Raw genomic sequence first — 19100 nt, 5'->3', positions numbered from 1 at the left:
ATATATAAAAAAAAATGTAATTAAATCGAGATACGATATTATCACAGAATTGGAAATGGGGTGGGGTGGGTGGGGGTTGGCAGGACTGTAGTCATAAATACGTATAATATTCAGATCATACTAACTTTCAACTACCTGACAAGCTTTGTATTTACTGACTTCTCGTATTCGATTAATATAATGTTCAGTATCCATTAATCTGCATAGCATATAGCTTATTAATAATCCCAATTTTTGATTCTGGTAGGGTCTAACATCATTTATTCCGAAATTTATTCAATGTTGAAATAAAATAAGGCCAGGACTATCTTAGGACCTTCTTTTCAAATCCATTGTCTATTCTTTTGTGTGTATGTGGGGGCAGTTTTACATTGTTTCTGAAAATACATATCTGCATATTTTTTTGTTGTGCATTTATCCCACAGTATCTATCTGACTAAACCCGATTCATATTCCCAGGGGAGCCGCGATGGCCCAGTCAGCCAGACGTTGGATCGCTAACCTGGAGGTCCCGTGTTCGACCCCTTTGCTGGACGATAAAGTCGCCTGGATTGTCAGTGGGACAGGACCGTGCGACGACAAACCGAGGTCCCATGTGCACGTAGAACTAGAAGAACCCTTGACAGATGGAATTTGAAATAAGAGAAGGCCGTAGTGACGCTTTCCGGGCCAAATTTCCTGTCTTCATTAGCCCAGTCGGAGCAGAACAGTAGGACGTTAACACCCCCCCCCCCCATTCCATTTCATATTCCTAGTTCAATGACTCTTACAGTTGTATACTGTGTGGGCTAACATCATTTCAAGTGCAATTGTTTCCCTATTTCTTAAAACAGAAACGGAAATGAAATGAAATGACTTACTTCTTAGTAAAGTACTTGATATTTATATCTGAGAGATGATTTTATTATACGTAATCAAACATACAGTCCATCACTGACAAGATGTCTGTGAAGACTTTGTCATTTCTTTTTGTGCTATCGTCGTTTTTTAACCTAGGAGAGACAGGTGAGTTTATGATTATATGAATCCCCGGTGACATACGTTGTAATGAAAATATGATATGGGAATGGTAATTTTGCCAGGGCGATGGTGCTATCGCTTTAGCTAACCTAAAGACATAATTTATTGGCAGCTCCACAGACGCTACCCTCGTTAACTTGTTAACTCTCCATACGTCGCCATTTCAAAAAAATAGCTGACACATGAACATGTATAAATACGGAGACATGATGACTGTTTATGTGTTCATTATTACAGTATAACGACATTAAAAGATGTATCGCTCTGTTCTTTGGAGTCTGAAAATAAACGACAATGGGTCTAGAACACATCATGTAATACGAGTGTATATAAAGTGAATTATATTTTTTTTTTACTTTGTAATTTCTAATCAATTATGTTCGTTGAAATACGTGGAACAGTTCGAATTGAACGATATTAGTTTGCGCCTGTTAGTCCATTCTTCACGTTTTTTTAAAAATGATTTTGTCGTTTGTGAATCAGCCCGTTTGTCTTGTGGGATATTTATTTTTGTTTGAAAATTACAAATGGCGCTCCAAAGCAAGGAGTACACGAGTCGTGTACGAATTTTAAAATGTTTATTGTGTCTTAAATCGGGTAAGATAACAACAGGAGCATTGATTGAAATGGACCAACATTTAATCCAAATTCGAGCTTTCAATTTTGAATATTAGGGGTAATATTTAGGTAAGCTATAGAAATAGATACTGATATATATATATATATTTCTATGGTTAGACGTTTAGTCATGTTTACTAATGCGGTGAGATAAAGGATACCATGGTAAAACCACCTTATACCCAATAATAATAAATAATATATAATTTTCTTTGCTTTTTCTTTTGTTCTATCAGGATGCAATCAGGATTTGGTTGGAATGTCGGGAGTTTTTACATCCCCAAACTATCCTAAAAGATATCCAAATAGTCAACTATGTATTTACACCATAACTGTTCCCGAGGGAATGACTATAAAATTAACATTTTCAGACTTTAATGTAAGTCTTTTTAATATTCTATGATTTTTTTGTTGAAATATTTTTTTTTATTGAAATCTGAATTTTCTCATCCATACTGTTTTAAACCCTGCTAACCGATTTGCTTGTCGGGTAGTGACCCTATCAGCTTACTTTTACACTTTTAATAGAGCAACTGATGCCACTTATTTAAGAAATCCACACTGCAAACGATTTCTTTTTATCATGTTTTACTCTGTTTTAAGCATCGCAAATCTGGTGCTATCGTTTTCGTTGTTAGTCTATTTCGTTCGTAGAGCAAGTGGCTTCACAGTAGATTTCCATCGACTAGCCCCCCCCCCCCCCCACCATTTCTCGCGGGAGATCCCAATGGTATTCACAGTTTCGTATAGTGTTCTCACATCCCATGCCTAATTCGACGAAGGGGACAATTGCAAGAGAAGCTACGTCCGTGAGTTTCAGCCCATCTCATTAGCTTTTCCACAGGTTGTTTTACACTTTGTCAAAGAAACTTAATTAATGTAATTAATTGATATCATCCGATTATTAATAATCTGAACTTTTAACAAGTGCCCGTCTCGTTAATTCGAAGACTTTGTCTTAGATTTCACATACATATGTGATCGAATTACGTCAAATAGGTTATACTGACCAGCGATATTCTTCAAATTTAATTGTCAATACCCGTTTAAACTAGATTACTCAATTACCTATGCTTTATGTAATACTGGTATATTTTATTTTTAAAGACTGAATATGTCCACGACAATGTGTTCATCAAAAAAGACCGCACAGTATTGCGTAAATATAATGGAATTCAAATTCCTGATACATTTTACAGTTCATCGAATACTCTGACTGTTCAATTTACAAGTGATTATTCGGTTACGAAAACTGGATTTTATGCAACCTTTACAGGTAAATATTCTCGATATTTTAAACTTATTTTTATCAAATAATTCAGAGTGTAGTCAACTGGACACTGTTCTTGTTTGTCTGCCGCATCTAATCAATATATGGGGGTTTAACGACCTACTGTTTTGCTCCGTCTGGGTTAATGATGACCGGCATACGCCGGGAAAATTTGCCCGAACAGCGGCGCTACAGAGTATTCTTATATCGGATTCCAACTGCTAACTGATCTTTTACGTGCACGCCAATGTGTACACGGGACCTCGGTTTTCGTCCCATACGAACGATAAGACAACTGTCCTTGTCAGGTCCTTCGTCCTGCACCACTGACAAGGGGTTAGTGCTAAATGATAAGGCCAATTTTTGGTAACCCTGGACCTAGCCCCAATGCTTACTATAACCCTAACCTACAATCTCGCCAACAATCACGTGCCCTAACCTTATTTACATCCCAGCGACCTTGACAAAAATAGAGCTGGCCTTAAGAAATAGATTTAGCCGGGAACCCGCTCCGGAAAATTCCGATTAACTTTCTCGGCCAACACCGGAAGCGAACCGCGACCTGCTGGCTAGCGAGCCAGCGCCTTATTCACGCCCATTCACGAAATGAAAAGAAGACTTGGCAGTACATGTATATTAACAGTTAAAAATACAGTGTCGGATTTGTCAGATCACATGCTTTGTTAACTTACACTTACAATGATGTAAATGCACATGGATACAAAAATGAAATGAAATGAAATTGGGGTTTAACATCCTGGTACTGTTCTGCTGTTGCTAAAAACTGGGACGTTAAACCCCATACACTCATTCTGCTGAAAATAGTTATTTCAGTAATGTTTTCTCAGACGAATCAATTATCCATCGAACTTATTTAATTTCTGTATATTCGTAAATAATGATATATTAATATTTCCTTTTCATCTGTAGGTATATGCCCAGACGGAGCTGATACGAAGCAATGTTCAGATCAGTGTAAGGACGGCAAATGTCATCCTTGTGGTGGCTATTGTACAGAAGGGTGTAAGACCGGTTTCTATGGAACTCATTGTAACATCCAATGTGGCCTTCATTGTAGACAAGACACGTGTGCTTTAATAACTGGGGTTTGCACCGATGGCTGTACGAATGGTTTCTATGGCAACATGTGTAATCTAGCATGTTCCAGTAATTGTAATCAACGAATTTGTGAAATCACAAATGGATTTTGCAACAGTGGATGCAAAAACGGCTACTATGGCAATAATTGTAACAACGCCTGCCCTAATTGTAACACTGAGGGATGCCATCAAACAAGCGGAGTTTGTACCGATGGTTGTAAGGATGGTTTCTATGGCAACAAATGTAATCTCGCATGTCCCAGTAATTGTAATCAAGGAATTTGTGAAATCACAAATGGATTTTGCAACAGTGGATGTAAAGACGGTTACTATGGCAATAATTGTATCAACGTCTGCTCTAATTGTAAAACTGGTGGATGTCATCAATCAAGTGGAGTTTGTACCGATGGTTGTAAGGATGGTTTCTATGGTAACACATGTAATCTTACATGCTCCAATAATTGTAATCATGGAATTTGTGAAATCACAAATGGATTTTGCAACAGTGGATGCAAAAACGGCTACTATGGCAATAATTGTAACAACGCCTGCCCTAATTGTAACACTGAGGGATGCCATCAAACAAGCGGAGTTTGTACCGATGGTTGTAAGGATGGTTTCTATGGTAACAAATGTAATCTCGCATGTCCCAGTAATTGTAATCAAGGAATTTGTGAAATCACAAATGGATTTTGCAACAGTGGATGTAAAGACGGTTACTATGGCAATAATTGTATCAACGTCTGCTCTAATTGTAAAACTGGTGGATGTCATCAATCAAGTGGAGTTTGTACCGATGGTTGTAAGGATGGTTTCTATGGTAACACATGTAATCTTACATGCTCCAATAATTGTAATCATGGAATTTGTGAAATCACAAATGGATTTTGCAGCAGTGGATGCAAAGTCGGTTACTATGGCAATAATTGTAACAACGTCTGCTCTAATTGTAAAACCGAGGGATGCCAGCAAACAAGCGGAGTTTGTACCGATGGTTGTAAGGATGGTTTCTATGGCAACACATGTAATCTCACATGTTCCAATAACTGTAATCGAGGAATTTGTGAAATCACAAATGGATTTTGCAGCAGTGGATGCAAAGATGGTTACTATGGCAATGATTGTAACACCATTTGCTCAAATTGTAAAACTGAGGAATGCCATCAGTCAAGTGGAGTTTGTACCGATGGTTGTAAGGATGGTTTCTATGGCAACCCATGTAATCTCACATGTTCCAATAATTGTAATCAAGGAATTTGTGAAATCACAAATGGATTTTGCAGCAGTGGATGCAAAGTAGGTTACTATGGCAATGATTGTAACACCACTTGCTCAAATTGTAAAACTGAGGAATGCCATCAGTCAAGTGGAGTTTGTACCGATGGTTGTAAGGATGGTTTCTATGGCAACCCATGTAATCTCACATGTTCCAATAATTGTAATCAAGGAATTTGTGAAATCACAAATGGATTTTGCAGCAGTGGATGCAAAGAAGGTTACTATGGCAATGATTGTAACACCACTTGCTCAAATTGTAAAACTGAGGAATGCCATCAGTCAAGTGGAGTTTGTACCGATGGTTGTAAGGATGGTTTCTATGGCAACCCATGTAATCTCACATGTTCCAATAATTGTAATCAAGGAATTTGTGAAATCACAAATGGATTTTGCAGCAGTGGATGCAAAGAAGGTTACTATGGCAACGATTGTAACAGCATTTGCTCTAATTGTAAAACTGGTGGATGCCATCAATCAAGCGGAATTTGTGCCGATGGTTGTAAGGATGGTTTCTATGGCAACCCATGTAATCTCACATGTTCCAATAATTGTAATCAAGGAATTTGTGAAATCACAAATGGATTTTGCAGCAGTGGATGCAAAGAAGGTTACTATGGCAACGATTGTAACAGCATTTGCTCTAATTGTAAAACTGGTGGATGCCATCAATCAAGCGGAATTTGTGCCGATGGTTGTAAGGATGGTTTCTATGGCAACACATGTAATTTCACATGTTCCAATAACTGTAATCGAGGAATTTGTGAAATCACAAATGGATTTTGCAGCAGTGGATGCAAAGATGGTTACTATGGCAATGATTGTAACACCATTTGCTCAAATTGTAAAACTAAGGAATGCCATCAGTCAAGTGGAGTTTGTACCGATGGGTGTAAGGATGGTTTCTATGGCAACCCGTGTAATTTCACATGTTCCAATAATTGTAATCAAGGAATTTGTGAAATCACAAATGGATTTTGCAGCAGTGGATGCAAAGAAGGTTACTATGGCAATGATTGTAACAACATTTGCTCTAATTGTAAAACTGGTGGATGCCATCCAAAAAGGGGAGTTTGTACCGATGGTTGTAAGGATGGTTTCTATGGCAACACATGTAATCTCACATGTTCCAATAATTGTAATCAAGGAATCTGTGAAATCACAAATGGATTTTGCAGCAGTGGATGCAAAGAAGGTTTCTATGGCAATGATTGTTACAACATTTGCTCTAATTGTAAAACTGGTAGATGCCATCAATCAAGTGGAGTTTGTACCGATGGTTGTAAGGATGGTTTCTATGGCAACACATGTAATCTCACATGCTCCAATAATTGTAATCAAGGAATTTGTGAAATCACAAATGGATTTTGCAGCAGTGGATGCAAAGAAGGTTACTATGGCAATGATTGTAACACCACTTGCTCAAATTGTAAAACTGAGGAATGCCATCAGTCAAGTGGAGTTTGTACCGATGGTTGTAAGGATGGTTTCTATGGCAACCCATGTAATCTCACATGTTCCAATAATTGTAATCAAGGAATTTGTGAAATCACAAATGGATTTTGCAGCAGTGGGTGCAAAGATGGTTACTATGGCAATGCTTGTAATCAAACATGTTCTAGTTGCACACCTGGTGGGTGTAGAATATCAGATGGCTTCTGTGTTAACGAATGTAATACTGGTTTTTATGGCAATTCGTGTAATAAACGCTGTAACGAACTCTGCGTCGGTAGTTGTGGCAGGTTAGACGGTTATTGCAATGCATGTCGTTCTTGGAGATTTGGCAAATATTGTGAGCATAGTTGTAGTAATGGCTGTGTAAATGATAGCTGTTCTAGCGTAGATGGGTCATGTTCATGTAAATATAATACTTATTACGGTGATCAGTGTGATAGAAGATGTAGTGAAAGGTGTATAGATAGACGATGTGTGGAGCTAGTACCATCAGGCCCACCACAGTGTAAAGGCGGTTGTATAGATGAATATAAGGGTCCATACTGTCAAACACGATGTCCACGTAACTGTATTAAATGTAACGACATGGCTTGCTCTGTCTGTAAAGATGGTTGGTTTGGTGACAGCTGTTCGTCTCTTTGCCCTAACCACTGTGTAAACTGCAATGAAACCACATGCCATATTTGTCAGGAAGGCTGGCATGGTACGGTATGTCAGAACACTTGTCCTGAAAATTGCCAAAATGGATGCGGATTAGTAACCGGAGAGTGTACCAAGTGTAAAGAAAATATGTTTGGTCGTTTCTGTAATTCATCTTGCAGTAGGGGATGTAAACAAGTTAGTAACCAATCAACGTGCAATAGCACTGGTTGCTTAAATGGTTGTGTTCATGGAAGATTTGGTTATTTGTGTGATGAAAGTTGCAGCTCCACTTGCGATGAGGGATGTGGCATGGACGGTGTATGTACCAACTGTGTCAGTGGTTACTATGGCAATCAGTGTCAGCACAAGTGCAGTTCACTTTGCAAAGGAGGATGCGACAGAGCTGGGACATGTACCAACTGCATTGATGGTTACCTAGGCGAAATGTGCGACGAAGTCTGTAGCTATGCACAGTGTGGGGCCTGTGACAGGGATACTGGCAACTGCACTAGTTGTTTGACTGGTTACTATGGTGACACCTGTAATGAAACGTGCCATTCAACTTGTGTTGGGGGTTGCAATTGGGAAAAGGGCACATGTTTTAAATGTGAAGACGGATATTATGGAGATAACTGTAGCTCAAATTGCAGCGTTAGATGTTTAAATGAATGTAACATAGTCGATGGTAGTTGTTTAGGATGCGATGTTGGGTGGAAGGGGAGGCTGTGCAACGAATCGTGTTCTGATATATCCCCTGAGTGCACCGAATGTGACCAAACTGAAATCGAATGCTTGTCTTGTGCCGCAAACTGGTTTGGACCTACATGTGCAGAACGGTGTCCTGTCGACTGCTTTGGTGGTACGTGCGATGTAAAAGGTGATTGTATTACTTGCGAATCCGGGAAGTTTGGACCGAGGTGTGATAAACTTTGTCCCGTCAGATGCCTTGAAAGGATATGCGACATGGATGGAAATTGTAAAGCTTGTGAGAACGGACATTTTGGATCCACTTGTGACCTAAATTGTAGTATGAGTTGTAGACCTACCCAAGTCAACCCTGTATGTAATTACACAGATGGTACTTGTACGGACGGGTGTGTAGATGGTAAGCGAGGAGCTAATTGTTCAGAAGGTTAGTTCTGTTTCACACCGTATTTTAGTGGTCATATTATATTGTGACTGTCGGTCCACTCGCCTGTATAATTATAGCTTATTACAAGAAAATGTGAGATGCTGATTTTCAACGACTTTGGGTTAAAATTTGTAGATATTTGGTAATATTAGACTATTCTTTTACACCGAGCATTGTTAATTTAAATAGAATTTTCCAGTTTATCGTAAAATTTGGCTAATTCCGCGAATTAATTCGTTTTTTTTGCTAATTGTGCTAGTTTTTTCACAATAATGAGGCAGTATGTGCAGTAGCGGATTAGACCCGAATTTCTTTTTGAAAATCTAACAATAAAACTGAAAGAAAACACAGAAGTCGGGGCTAACATTTGATATGAAACCCCTGAGACAGGGCCCACAAGTCCAGAGTGGGGGGGGGGGCAGTATAATAAAAGTGCCCCAAACTCCAAGAAAAGTTGAGGGTTTGTTTTATGGGTTTTTTAAATGTATGGTGCACTTACTATTTATTATCTATGCGGTAGCATTCTTTCTAGTGCGAATCGCACATCACTTGCGACCCCGTTGTTGACCGAAAACGATCATCGGGATAGGACGTTAAACCCCATTTCATTTTCATTTGTTTTCAGTGGGTTCCACTATCAGATCCGGATTAAGATTTTATCGTCCCCTACAGCTAATATTTTCAATAATGATTATTAAAGTTTAAACATTTGTTTTAAGTAATTTCTTTCAAACCAATTTCTTCAAATACTTTAGTTCAGCATTAACTTTTTGCTTCGTCAATTTTGTTTACGTGGAGTGGGTGATTAACCATTGCAGAACCGCGGGCTAGTATGGAATCCTCTATCATTATTGAAACTAGTATTTTGCCGCAAAAAATGCTTATAAATCCGTATCAGTAATAAGTTCAGGAAAGCTGTGACAATTAAATGTATGGTTTGAACAAGCTTCCCAGATGCGATTTTGGGTGGAAGGGGAGGCTGTGCAACGAATCGTGTACTGATATATCCTCTAAATGCACCGAATGTGACCAAACCGATTTTGTGTCCATAACATGGGGGTTAATGTCCTACTTTTCTCCACCGACATTGTTAATGAAGTGCGATATTGGAAATGTTACCCGTGCAGCGGTGCTACCGCCAATTTACGTCAAATCCAAACGACTAGACGCTTGCCAGGCCCTCCGTCGTATACCATTGATAACTGAAAACCTCACCGGGAAATTCCGAGGAACTTTCAAGCCCAACATCGGGATCTCGAAGATGGGTAAGCGGAAATTTTGCTGTTCGGGCAAAGTGGCCCGTCATAGCACATTGTCCGTCTTCATTAATCCAGTTGTTGCAGAAGATCAGAATGTTTAACCCAATTTCATTTGTTTTTCGCTAGATGTGGGGAACGAAATCATTGGTTCCAGTATGTATCTTAAATCGACTGGGAAGTACTCGGCGATGTAATTTTCAAAATTTTCTTTCAGAGGACCCTCGAACCCCTGTGGCTAAGGATCTTCGGAACGTGCCGCCTGCGGCGGATGACCCCTAAATCCATCCCTGAGTATGTGATGTGGTGGTATTTGGTAGTATCTAATGAGTATTGGGCGGTATTGGGTAGTATTGGGCAAATCGCCCTGTCGAAATTGGTGACTCTAATAATGATTGAATGCAAGGGGTGTGTTACGGGAGGTGGGGGGGGGGCGTATATTGTATTCAATTTTCCAGATTATATTCAAAACCGTTTTTTTTTTTAAATAATAAGTTAAGAAACGGTAAATAGGGTGAATCTGTATAATAATGATTTACTAATTTAGAAATGACGGATCTACTTATGTGTATCTTCCGTCTTCATAAGTAGACGATCTCTTTCATCTCGTCCTCTGTGGATTATTGAATCCGGAGTAATTGCATGATGTCTATATAAAGCTACTCGCTCTTAAAGATATATCAACACTTTTCGACTTTCGTGTTTTGAAGGGGCGAAAAGTAGAAATTATGAATGGTAGTTATAGGCTTCTATAAAATTGTAAGACAAAATAAACATTTTACCATTGGTTCACGAATGCCTTTAAGTGCCATTTATAACAAGGGACTCGAAGGACGGGGCTAGATATATTCCACAAGTAACTCAAACGGTTACATCATATTCCTATCTGGAGAACATGCGCAATAAATACTAAATCAGTTTATGTACATTCATATTACATTATTATTTGTGTTGCGAACCATTTGTGTCAATTTCTAGGTCCTAAATATTAGCGATTTAGCTCCTTTAAATAACAAATACATGTAGATTGTTTTGGGGTGACCTTTTCCCTGTATGTAAATAATCAGTAAATGTTCATATTTTTGCACCAAAATAGATAATTTTGGATCAAATTTTCTTTTACTGATAATTGATAAGTTCGTAAATAGTATTGTACGATGGATCAATAGGCCATTAATATTTCGATATTGACCCCTTTCTATAGAAATCAATATATAATTGGCAAGAGTTATACAATCGTAATGTGCTCAACAACCCTTGTTTTACTTATGAATATTTATCTCCACAAGAAAAAGTTCAAAAATCATTTAATTGGTTAACATCAAATTGGTCAATATCAAAGTATATGAGTAAAATAATGTAAGATATTTTATACCCTGGCTTAGACAAGCTGCTGTAGATATAACATCAAATTAATAAGCTTATTATTACATTATGTAATATTTGAATCATTTTTTTTTTATTTTATTAAATTGTTATTAAATTTGTTTATTTCTGTGTTTAATTTGATTAGTTTTTCTTATTCTCTTATTCAAATTTCATAGAATCTGATTCCAAACCCATCTAGCTTTAGTTTTACATTCTAAATATAGAGCAGTGTAATATGACACTTATACAATACACCATCTGAATAGATAATAATTGGGCTACAATTTATTGTCTTTGAGAGGATGATGACAGGATTCTCTTCAACAAACCTTTGAGGTCACATTCCCAAACTTGAAGAAATCTGGCTGATTTCTAGTTGGTCTTAAGACTGTATAGATTCATTTACGATTTCTGTAGCCCCTGTTTAGAGTATTTTCCATGCAATTGTTTGCTCTATCAGATCATCCAATAATCATGTAGTAACCATCGGTTGCTGTGTAATGTTGCTATTTGCAGATTATTGAGAAAAGACTGGCTAATTAATTTTACAGTGAGTTTGGGGCCCTACGTGTAGGATTATACTCTTCTCTGGTATCCCCCTGTCCCCATTTAATATATACTATTCAAAAAAAGTAGGGGATATTTGATTTTTATACGTCCACATTCATAATGTGAACGTATTATGCCGTCGCCCCTGTCTGTGTGTGTGTGTGTGTGTATGTATGTATGTGTGTGTGTGTGTGTGTGTGTGTGTGTGTGTCTGTGGTTCGCCTACAGGGCGCAATTCTTCATGGATTTTCTTCAAACTTGGTATACTTATTCCTTATACCCCAAGGAAGATCCCTATTGTTTTTGGTGCATGCCCGACCCCCCGGGGCAGAGCCACGCCCATTTCTAGTATTTGTTTGTTTGTCGTCTACAGGCCACATTTCTTAACTAATAATCTTGAAACTTTGCATACACATTCTTTGTACCCTAAGGAACATCCCTATCGTTTGGGGTGCATGCCCAACCCCCAGGGGCAGAGCCACGCCCATTTTCTTTTCGTGTGTCTTTGTGTCGCCTACAGGGCGCAATTCTTACTGGATTTTCTTCAAACTTGGTATACTTATTCCTTATACCCCAAGGAAGATCCCTATTGTTTTTGGTGCATGCCCGACCCCCAGGGGCAGAGCCACGCCCATTTCTAGTTAATTGTGGTATGAATTCTTCTGCTTAAATAACGATAAGAGTTATGCCCCTTTATTTTCGGTAAAATGTCCGACAAGAACCACATCCCTATAGTTTTTGGTGAATGTCCAACCCCCAGGGGCAGAGGCACGCCCATTTTCTTTATGTGTGTCAGTACAGCTTGCAATGCTTAATCAGTCGTCTTGAAAACTTTTTTATACTTATTCCTTATACCCTAAGGCTGACCTCTATTATTTTTGGTGGATGCCCGACCCCCTGGGACAGAGCCCCGCCCAATGTTTGTGTGTCTTGTGTTTCGCCTACAGGCCACAATTCTTAACAGATCCTTTTGAAACTTTGCATACCTATTCCTTATACCCTAAGAATGACAACTGCATGTCCGGTGACCCCCAGGGCCAGAGCCACACCCAATTTTTGTGTTTATCGTTTACAGGCCGCAATTCTGAATGGATTAACTGGGTACTTGGCATATGTATTCCTTATAGCCTAAGGGTGTCAACTATTGATTTTGGTGAATGCCCTTACTGAAAGGATTATCTTGGAACTTGGTATACTTATTCCTTATACCCTAAGGATGGCAACTATTGATGTTGTCATTTCAATAACAGGGTGGTGCCTATTTATATTGTTCCATTTTCAACCCCCAGGGGCAGAGCCACACCCGATTTTTGTATTTATCATCTACAGGCTGCAATTCTGAATGGATCATCTTGGAATTTTGCATATTTATTCCTTATACCGTAACGACAGCAACTATTTATTTTGGTGCATGCCCCAACCTCCTGGGGCAGTGTCATACCCACTTTTTTGTTAATATTTTGTCTGTAAATTTGGCAAAACAAACCCAACGCCTAGCCTCCTTTTCATTCTCAATCAAAGCTGGAACGTGGACGTATATTCCAGCGTTAGCGATGCTCTTGTTAAGTGTTATTAAAGTCACCTAATGAAACTGACGAAGAAACAAATGACAAAATGAAATGAAGTTCACATTCATCGATTTATTCCAAATGATCGTTAGACTAAGTAAGGCACAGACTGACCATTATAAGGGTAAAATGATACCCAGGGTCAAACAGCAAAGTTACCACAGCATCACAACCAAGTCAGTAACGGGTAAATCCTCCTCTGTTTGCCAAACAAGCATTGATCCGACGTGGCATACTCCTAATGAGACGTCTAAGGTCATTTTGGTCCAGATTGTCCCATTCCTGTTGCAACGCAGCAGCAAGTTCTTGGACATTGGCAGGACGTTGTTGACGTTGACGTAACCTCTGTCCAAGCATGTCCCAGACATGCTCGATGGGGGAGAGGTCGGGACTCAGTGCTGGCCAAGGTAATGTGGTGATGTTCTGTTGTTGGAGGTAACCTGTAACGATCCTGGCCCTGTGACATCTTGCGTTGTCATCCTGGAAGATGAAACGGCGGCCATGACGTCGTGCGAACGGCACAACATGGACTGCCAAGATGTTGTCCCGGTAGTACTGGCCTGTAACACGCCCTGCAACAACATGTAAAGCCGTTCTTCCAGCAACAGTGATGCCTCCCCACACCATAACAGAACCACCCCCAAATCGATCATGTCTGATGACGTTAACGTCTTGGAAGCGCTCGTTTCGACGACGCCACACCCTCCTACGTCTGTCCAAAAAATCAACAGTGAACACTGACTCATCTGAAAACATCACATTGCTCCAGCGTCGATTATCCCAGTGTTGACGATCCCTACACCAACGACGTCTTGCCTGAATGTGATGATCTCTCAAACAAGGGATCACGCGAGGACGTCGGGCGCGAAGGTGACCCCTATGCAGTCGATTCCGAGTTGTCGCCCTTGGTCGACTTGAGCGTGGTCTGTCCTGTACAGATTGTGTATCACGGTATCTGGACCATAGCCTGCTTATGACAAACTGAGAAACATTCATCGTCCGCGCCACAACCGCCTGTGTTGTGCCGATCTGTAGCATGCCAAGGGCACGTAACCTTTCATTTTGGGTAAGCCGACGCATATCAAAATTTGTTTTCTGGTCACTAAAACAATTAAACTGATGTTTCCACCCTGGAATTCAATGCCACAATGACTGTAACATTCAAAGTCAGAGTCGTGCAAATCTTGGGTTGGACCCCCATGATGATCCCAAGCATCACCTGCATTCCATGCGGTAGCTATTGGTGCGTTTGGGCGTCACATGTAACTGGAAATGTTTCTTCTGTTAGGTTCTATAGTGACTTTTTTCGTAGTCATTTGCATATTTTAGTATTATGCCCCCAAAATCAAATATCCCCTACTTTTTTTGAATAGTATATATAGCCAACAATTAAAAGAAACGCTTATTTCAGTAGCCCCCCTTCTCTGCTTCCTGTGATGACTGAGGGGTCTCATTTTGGATAGCCGTGTTTAGGCTACGGTATAGGGCAATAGAACGGCATTAATGTTCCTGGCGTTCCGTCTAACCATCGCAGTTTTACTCCACCATAGCTTCACAGCCCCCGTCCCCCCTTCCAACGCATGACGCACATCACCAAACTGCTTTGACAAATTCCGCACTTTCTTTTTTTTTTTTTAGATTGTATGGAAGGATGGTATGGTAAGGATTGTAAATATAAATGTGGTTTTTGTGATGAAAATAAGGCGTGTAATTTGACTACTGGAGAATGTCTTGTATATGGGTGTCAAGTGGGATATACAGGATCGAAATGCATGACAGGTAGTGTGCAGTTTCAAATAAATGTGTTTTCTATGTATTCGGATCGATGGATGCCTGACACAGGATTTCAAAAGTCCTTATATTAGCTGATAACAACAACAGCCTCGCGAGTTCATTAGATTCCGATAGTCCAACATTTCATTTCGAGAGTCATTAACTGTCCATCGTATCATGATAAATCTCATATCGAGTGTCATTAGCTGTCCATTGTGTCACGATAAATCTCATATCGAGAGTCATTAACTGCCTATTGCATCACGATAAATCTCATATCGAGAGTCATTATCGTGTCACGATACCTCTTATATCGAGAGTCATAATATTAACTGTTCATCGTGTTACGATAAATATCATATCGAAAGTCATTAACTTTTCATCGTGACACGATACAACTCTTATCGAAAGTCATTACCTGTACATCTTGTCACGAGAAATCTCATATCGAAAGTCATTAACTGTTATAAATTTCATATTGACGAGACATTAACTGGTCATAGTATCCCGAAATTGTCAGCAAGTCCAATTAACTACTGGTCTATTCATAGCCTATGAAATATTAAACTTTTTTTTCCATTGTGACTCCTAGTACATGTATTCATATATCGAACTATGACGATTTTATGTTTTCCTTTAACCTACACATAAGATTATATATTTTTATTTCAGAGATAAACCAGAAGACAATTAGATTTGAATATGTATATATTGGCATTGGTGTGATTGTTGGCATCATCATGTTGACGATTGTCGGTGTGGTACTATGTCATCAGAAAAGGTACATTTATCGCAGCTTTATGAAATATACACCATAACGCACTATTTTAGGTTCTTGGCAAGTTTATACTTATATTTCTTGTCTGCCGTGTCTCTATTGTGGAGACAGACGTTTAACCCCTAACTACTACTATTGCATCTGATTTCTAATAAAATCAAAGTTATTATCCCATTTATGTATTTGTTTTTATCTTTCAGGAAGTCTCAAAGACAATGGAGCATCAAGATAAAATCGCCATTTTCAATGCCATTAGAAACTGGTGATAAGATTCATGGTGGGAATAACAGTGCGAATGACGATGACCATTCCTTGGTCTTAATTAGTGAGACAGCCATTGTATCGGAATCAGTTGCTGATAATCCGCTAAACGCTTAACACCCAGAAGATAAACGGCAACAAATGATTACGGATACACAGATGTAAATTCCAGAGGTTTCTGATACACGATGTTCCTGAGCTTTCTCATGAAACAAGTGGTTTTAATTTTACAGATGTTACCAATAAAACCTATGATGTTTAAGGCACCCAGATCTTCTGCTTCTAGCGATAGTTTTTTATAATAAAAAATTAGTATGTAGATAGCTATATCAATAAATAAACATTATGTTTTACTCTCAACATTTCATTTATTTATATATATATATAAACATTATGTTTTACTCTCAACATTTCATTTATATATATATATATATGTATATATCAATTTAATAAACATTATGTTTTACTCTCAACATTTCATTTATATATATTTGAATAAAATTTATCATGATGACTACTAAGAACACCTGTTACTGTTCAGTCTTTAATCAAGATGACTAACTAAGAACACGTTTTATTGTTTAGTCATTTATTTTGCAACAAACACGTGATCTGTTAAGCGATGAAACACGTACATTTAAAGGAGCCAAATCGCTATTCGTTGGCACCTAGAAATGGACACAAACCGGTCGTAACGCATATAATAATGTATTATGAATGTATATAAACTGAATTATATTCAGGGAGCCACGGTGGCTAAGTGGGTAAGACGCTGGCTTGCTAGTCTGGAGGTTGCGTGTTCGATCCCTGCATTGGCCGAGAAGGTTCATCGGGATTTACCGGGGTGGTTTCCCCTTGTCAGTGGTGCAAGACGGAGAGACTGACAAGGACAGCTGTCCAGTCGTTCGGATGGTCCGAAAAACCGAGGACTCGTGTATACATCGGCGTACACGTAAAAGATCCCTTGGCAGTTGTTGAAATTCGATATAAGAGTGGGCCATACTGCCGCTGCCCGGGCAAAAATTCCCTCATAGCACACTGTATGGCGTGTGCCCATCTTCATAATCCCAGTCGGAACAGAACAGTAGGGCGTTAAACCCCATTTCATTTCATTTCAAATCATCTTGATTTACATTCAGTACTTTCTGTTTTTACTCTAATTTCTAATCAGTTATGTTCGGCGAAATATGCGAATAGTCCAAAGTGAATGGCAGTCTTTGGCGTCTGTTTATTCCAGTCTACACCGGTAGTATTACCCTGTGGAGTATGTTAAATCGAATCGCTTCATTACAAATGACACTCGAAAGCATTCTGATTTAAATTGACTAATAAGGCAATGTCGAAGACTGTGGATGATATTGAGTTAGCGATCTGCTTCCTTTAAATATATTATGGTATCTTCACGTCTCAATACTGGAAACGATACAGACAAATTCCCCCTCGATCAAAGTTAATGTCACTAATTTTCAAGTCATGATATATAAACTGATTTTGATTTCTTGCCTTAACCTTACATCTTGTTAATACCCCACAGTCATTGTTTTATCTGCTAATTGGTTTCTAATTAATGTTATCTACATACCGGTATTGCTTTTTTTTTTAATTTGTAAAATTCGCGCATATCAGACCATAACTTCCTGGATTTTATCTGCTAATTGGTTTCTAATTTGTTATCTAAATACCGGTATTGCTTTTTTTTTTTAAAAAATCACACTTTTAGCTTATGAAGTCTCTAAGGGTCACAATTTTTATCTGATTTTGAAAAACCGTTTATATAAATAAATCACCGATACACCAAAATGAAAGTTGAGTTTGAATTTCGTGAAAATCTAAACGAAACTACCCGAAAAATGGCCATTCCTTGTATGCAAATAGTGTAAAAATATGTAATACGAAGGTTGTGTACCCCTTTGACGAAAATTAAAATATATGTTTATATCCTAAAGCTCTACGCTCCTTTTGATATTCGCGCATTTCAGACCATAACTTATTGGATTATGGCCAAAGATTGTACGAAAAAACCCGTTTTTTTTACCCTGTTCTCTATCCATCTCTTGAAAATTGTTGGCGTATCTTGCCTGCATGGCCACCGCAGATTAATTTGGAAATTCATTTTTAATTTTGTAAATTCAATTTAATTTTGTAAATTCAATTTAATTTTGTAAATTCAATTTAATTTTGTAAATTCAATTTAATTTAATTTTGTAAATTCAATTTAATTTAATTTTGTAAATTCAATTTAATTTTGTAAATTCAATTTAATTTTGTAAATTCAATTTAATTTTGTAAATTCAATTTAATTTTGTAAATTCAATTTAATTTTGTAAATGCATTTTAATTTTGTAAATTAATTTTTATTTTTTTGTAAATTCATTTTTAATTTTGTAAAATCATTTTTAATTTTGTAAATTCATTTAAATTCATTTGTAAATTCATTTTTTAAATTTGTAAATTCATTTTTAAATTTGTAAATAAATTTGTAAATTCATTTTTAAATTTGTATTCAGAACCAACAGACCGCCCCGGCGCACATGCATCCTCGACTGTAATAGGCCTAGTTGGTATGCCCTGTCGCCATTGAAGCTACGGTGGCTAAGTGAGTGAGACGCTGACTCGCTAGCCTGGAGTCGTGGGCTCGCTCCCGGTTTTTGTTGAGAAAGTTCATAGGGATTTTCCGGCGTGGTTTCTCCTTGTCAGTGGTGCATGACTAAGGGCCTGACCATGACGAAAAACCGAGGTCCCGTGTAGCCGACATATTGACGTGTATGTACAGGACGCTTGGCAGCTGGATTTTAACGTCCACTCGACACAAACTACAGCGCGCACGTGCTAACCGCTAACCATTCACCCCCCCCCCCCGCCCCCACGGTGCTCAAGAAAAACAGAAAAAAAGAAATTATTAATTTTGTCAAAAAACAAAATTATAAATTATTTTACAAAATGGAGACTAAATACAAAATATAAGATTAACAGTTTAAAATTATAAATTAATTTACAAAATTAAAAATTAATCTTTTAATGTTGAAAATTGAAAA

The 19100-nt window shown here is 38.3% G+C and overlaps 1 protein-coding gene across 1 annotated transcript; it reads left to right on the top strand.

Annotated features, from left to right (window-relative positions):
- Nucleotides 1-899: 899 nt before the first annotated feature.
- Nucleotides 900-18390, top strand: LOC126830750 (multiple epidermal growth factor-like domains protein 6). Its single transcript, XM_050561144.2, has 7 exons — nucleotides 900-1005; nucleotides 1875-2017; nucleotides 2746-2914; nucleotides 3839-8512; nucleotides 14892-15032; nucleotides 15699-15807; nucleotides 16005-18390. The coding sequence occupies exons 1-7, from the start codon at nucleotides 942-944 to the stop codon at nucleotides 16180-16182; spliced, it is 5478 nt and encodes a 1825-aa protein (XP_050417101.1). The 5' UTR covers nucleotides 900-941; the 3' UTR covers nucleotides 16183-18390.
- Nucleotides 18391-19100: the final 710 nt, after the last annotated feature.

The sequence above is a fragment of the Patella vulgata genome, chromosome 8 (genome assembly GCF_932274485.2).
Source record: "Patella vulgata chromosome 8, xgPatVulg1.2, whole genome shotgun sequence".
In the NCBI taxonomy this organism is placed as follows: Eukaryota; Metazoa; Mollusca; class Gastropoda; family Patellidae; genus Patella; species Patella vulgata.
Note: the sequence above shows the minus strand (reverse complement) of the source record. Positions and strands in the feature narration are given on the sequence as shown.

What these genes read in the sequence shown, in the direction of transcription:
- LOC126830750 (XM_050561144.2), top strand. Translation starts at nt 942, where the DNA reads ATGTCTGTGAAGACTTTGTCATTTCTTTTTGTGCTATCGTCGTTTTTT. An exon ending in AGGATCGAAATGCATGACAG is followed by an intron (nt 15,033 to 15,698) that starts GTAGTGTGCAGT and finishes TTTTTATTTCAG; the next exon opens with AGATAAACCAGAAGACAATT. An exon ending in GTACTATGTCATCAGAAAAG is followed by an intron (nt 15,808 to 16,004) that starts GTACATTTATCG and finishes TTTATCTTTCAG; the next exon opens with GAAGTCTCAAAGACAATGGA.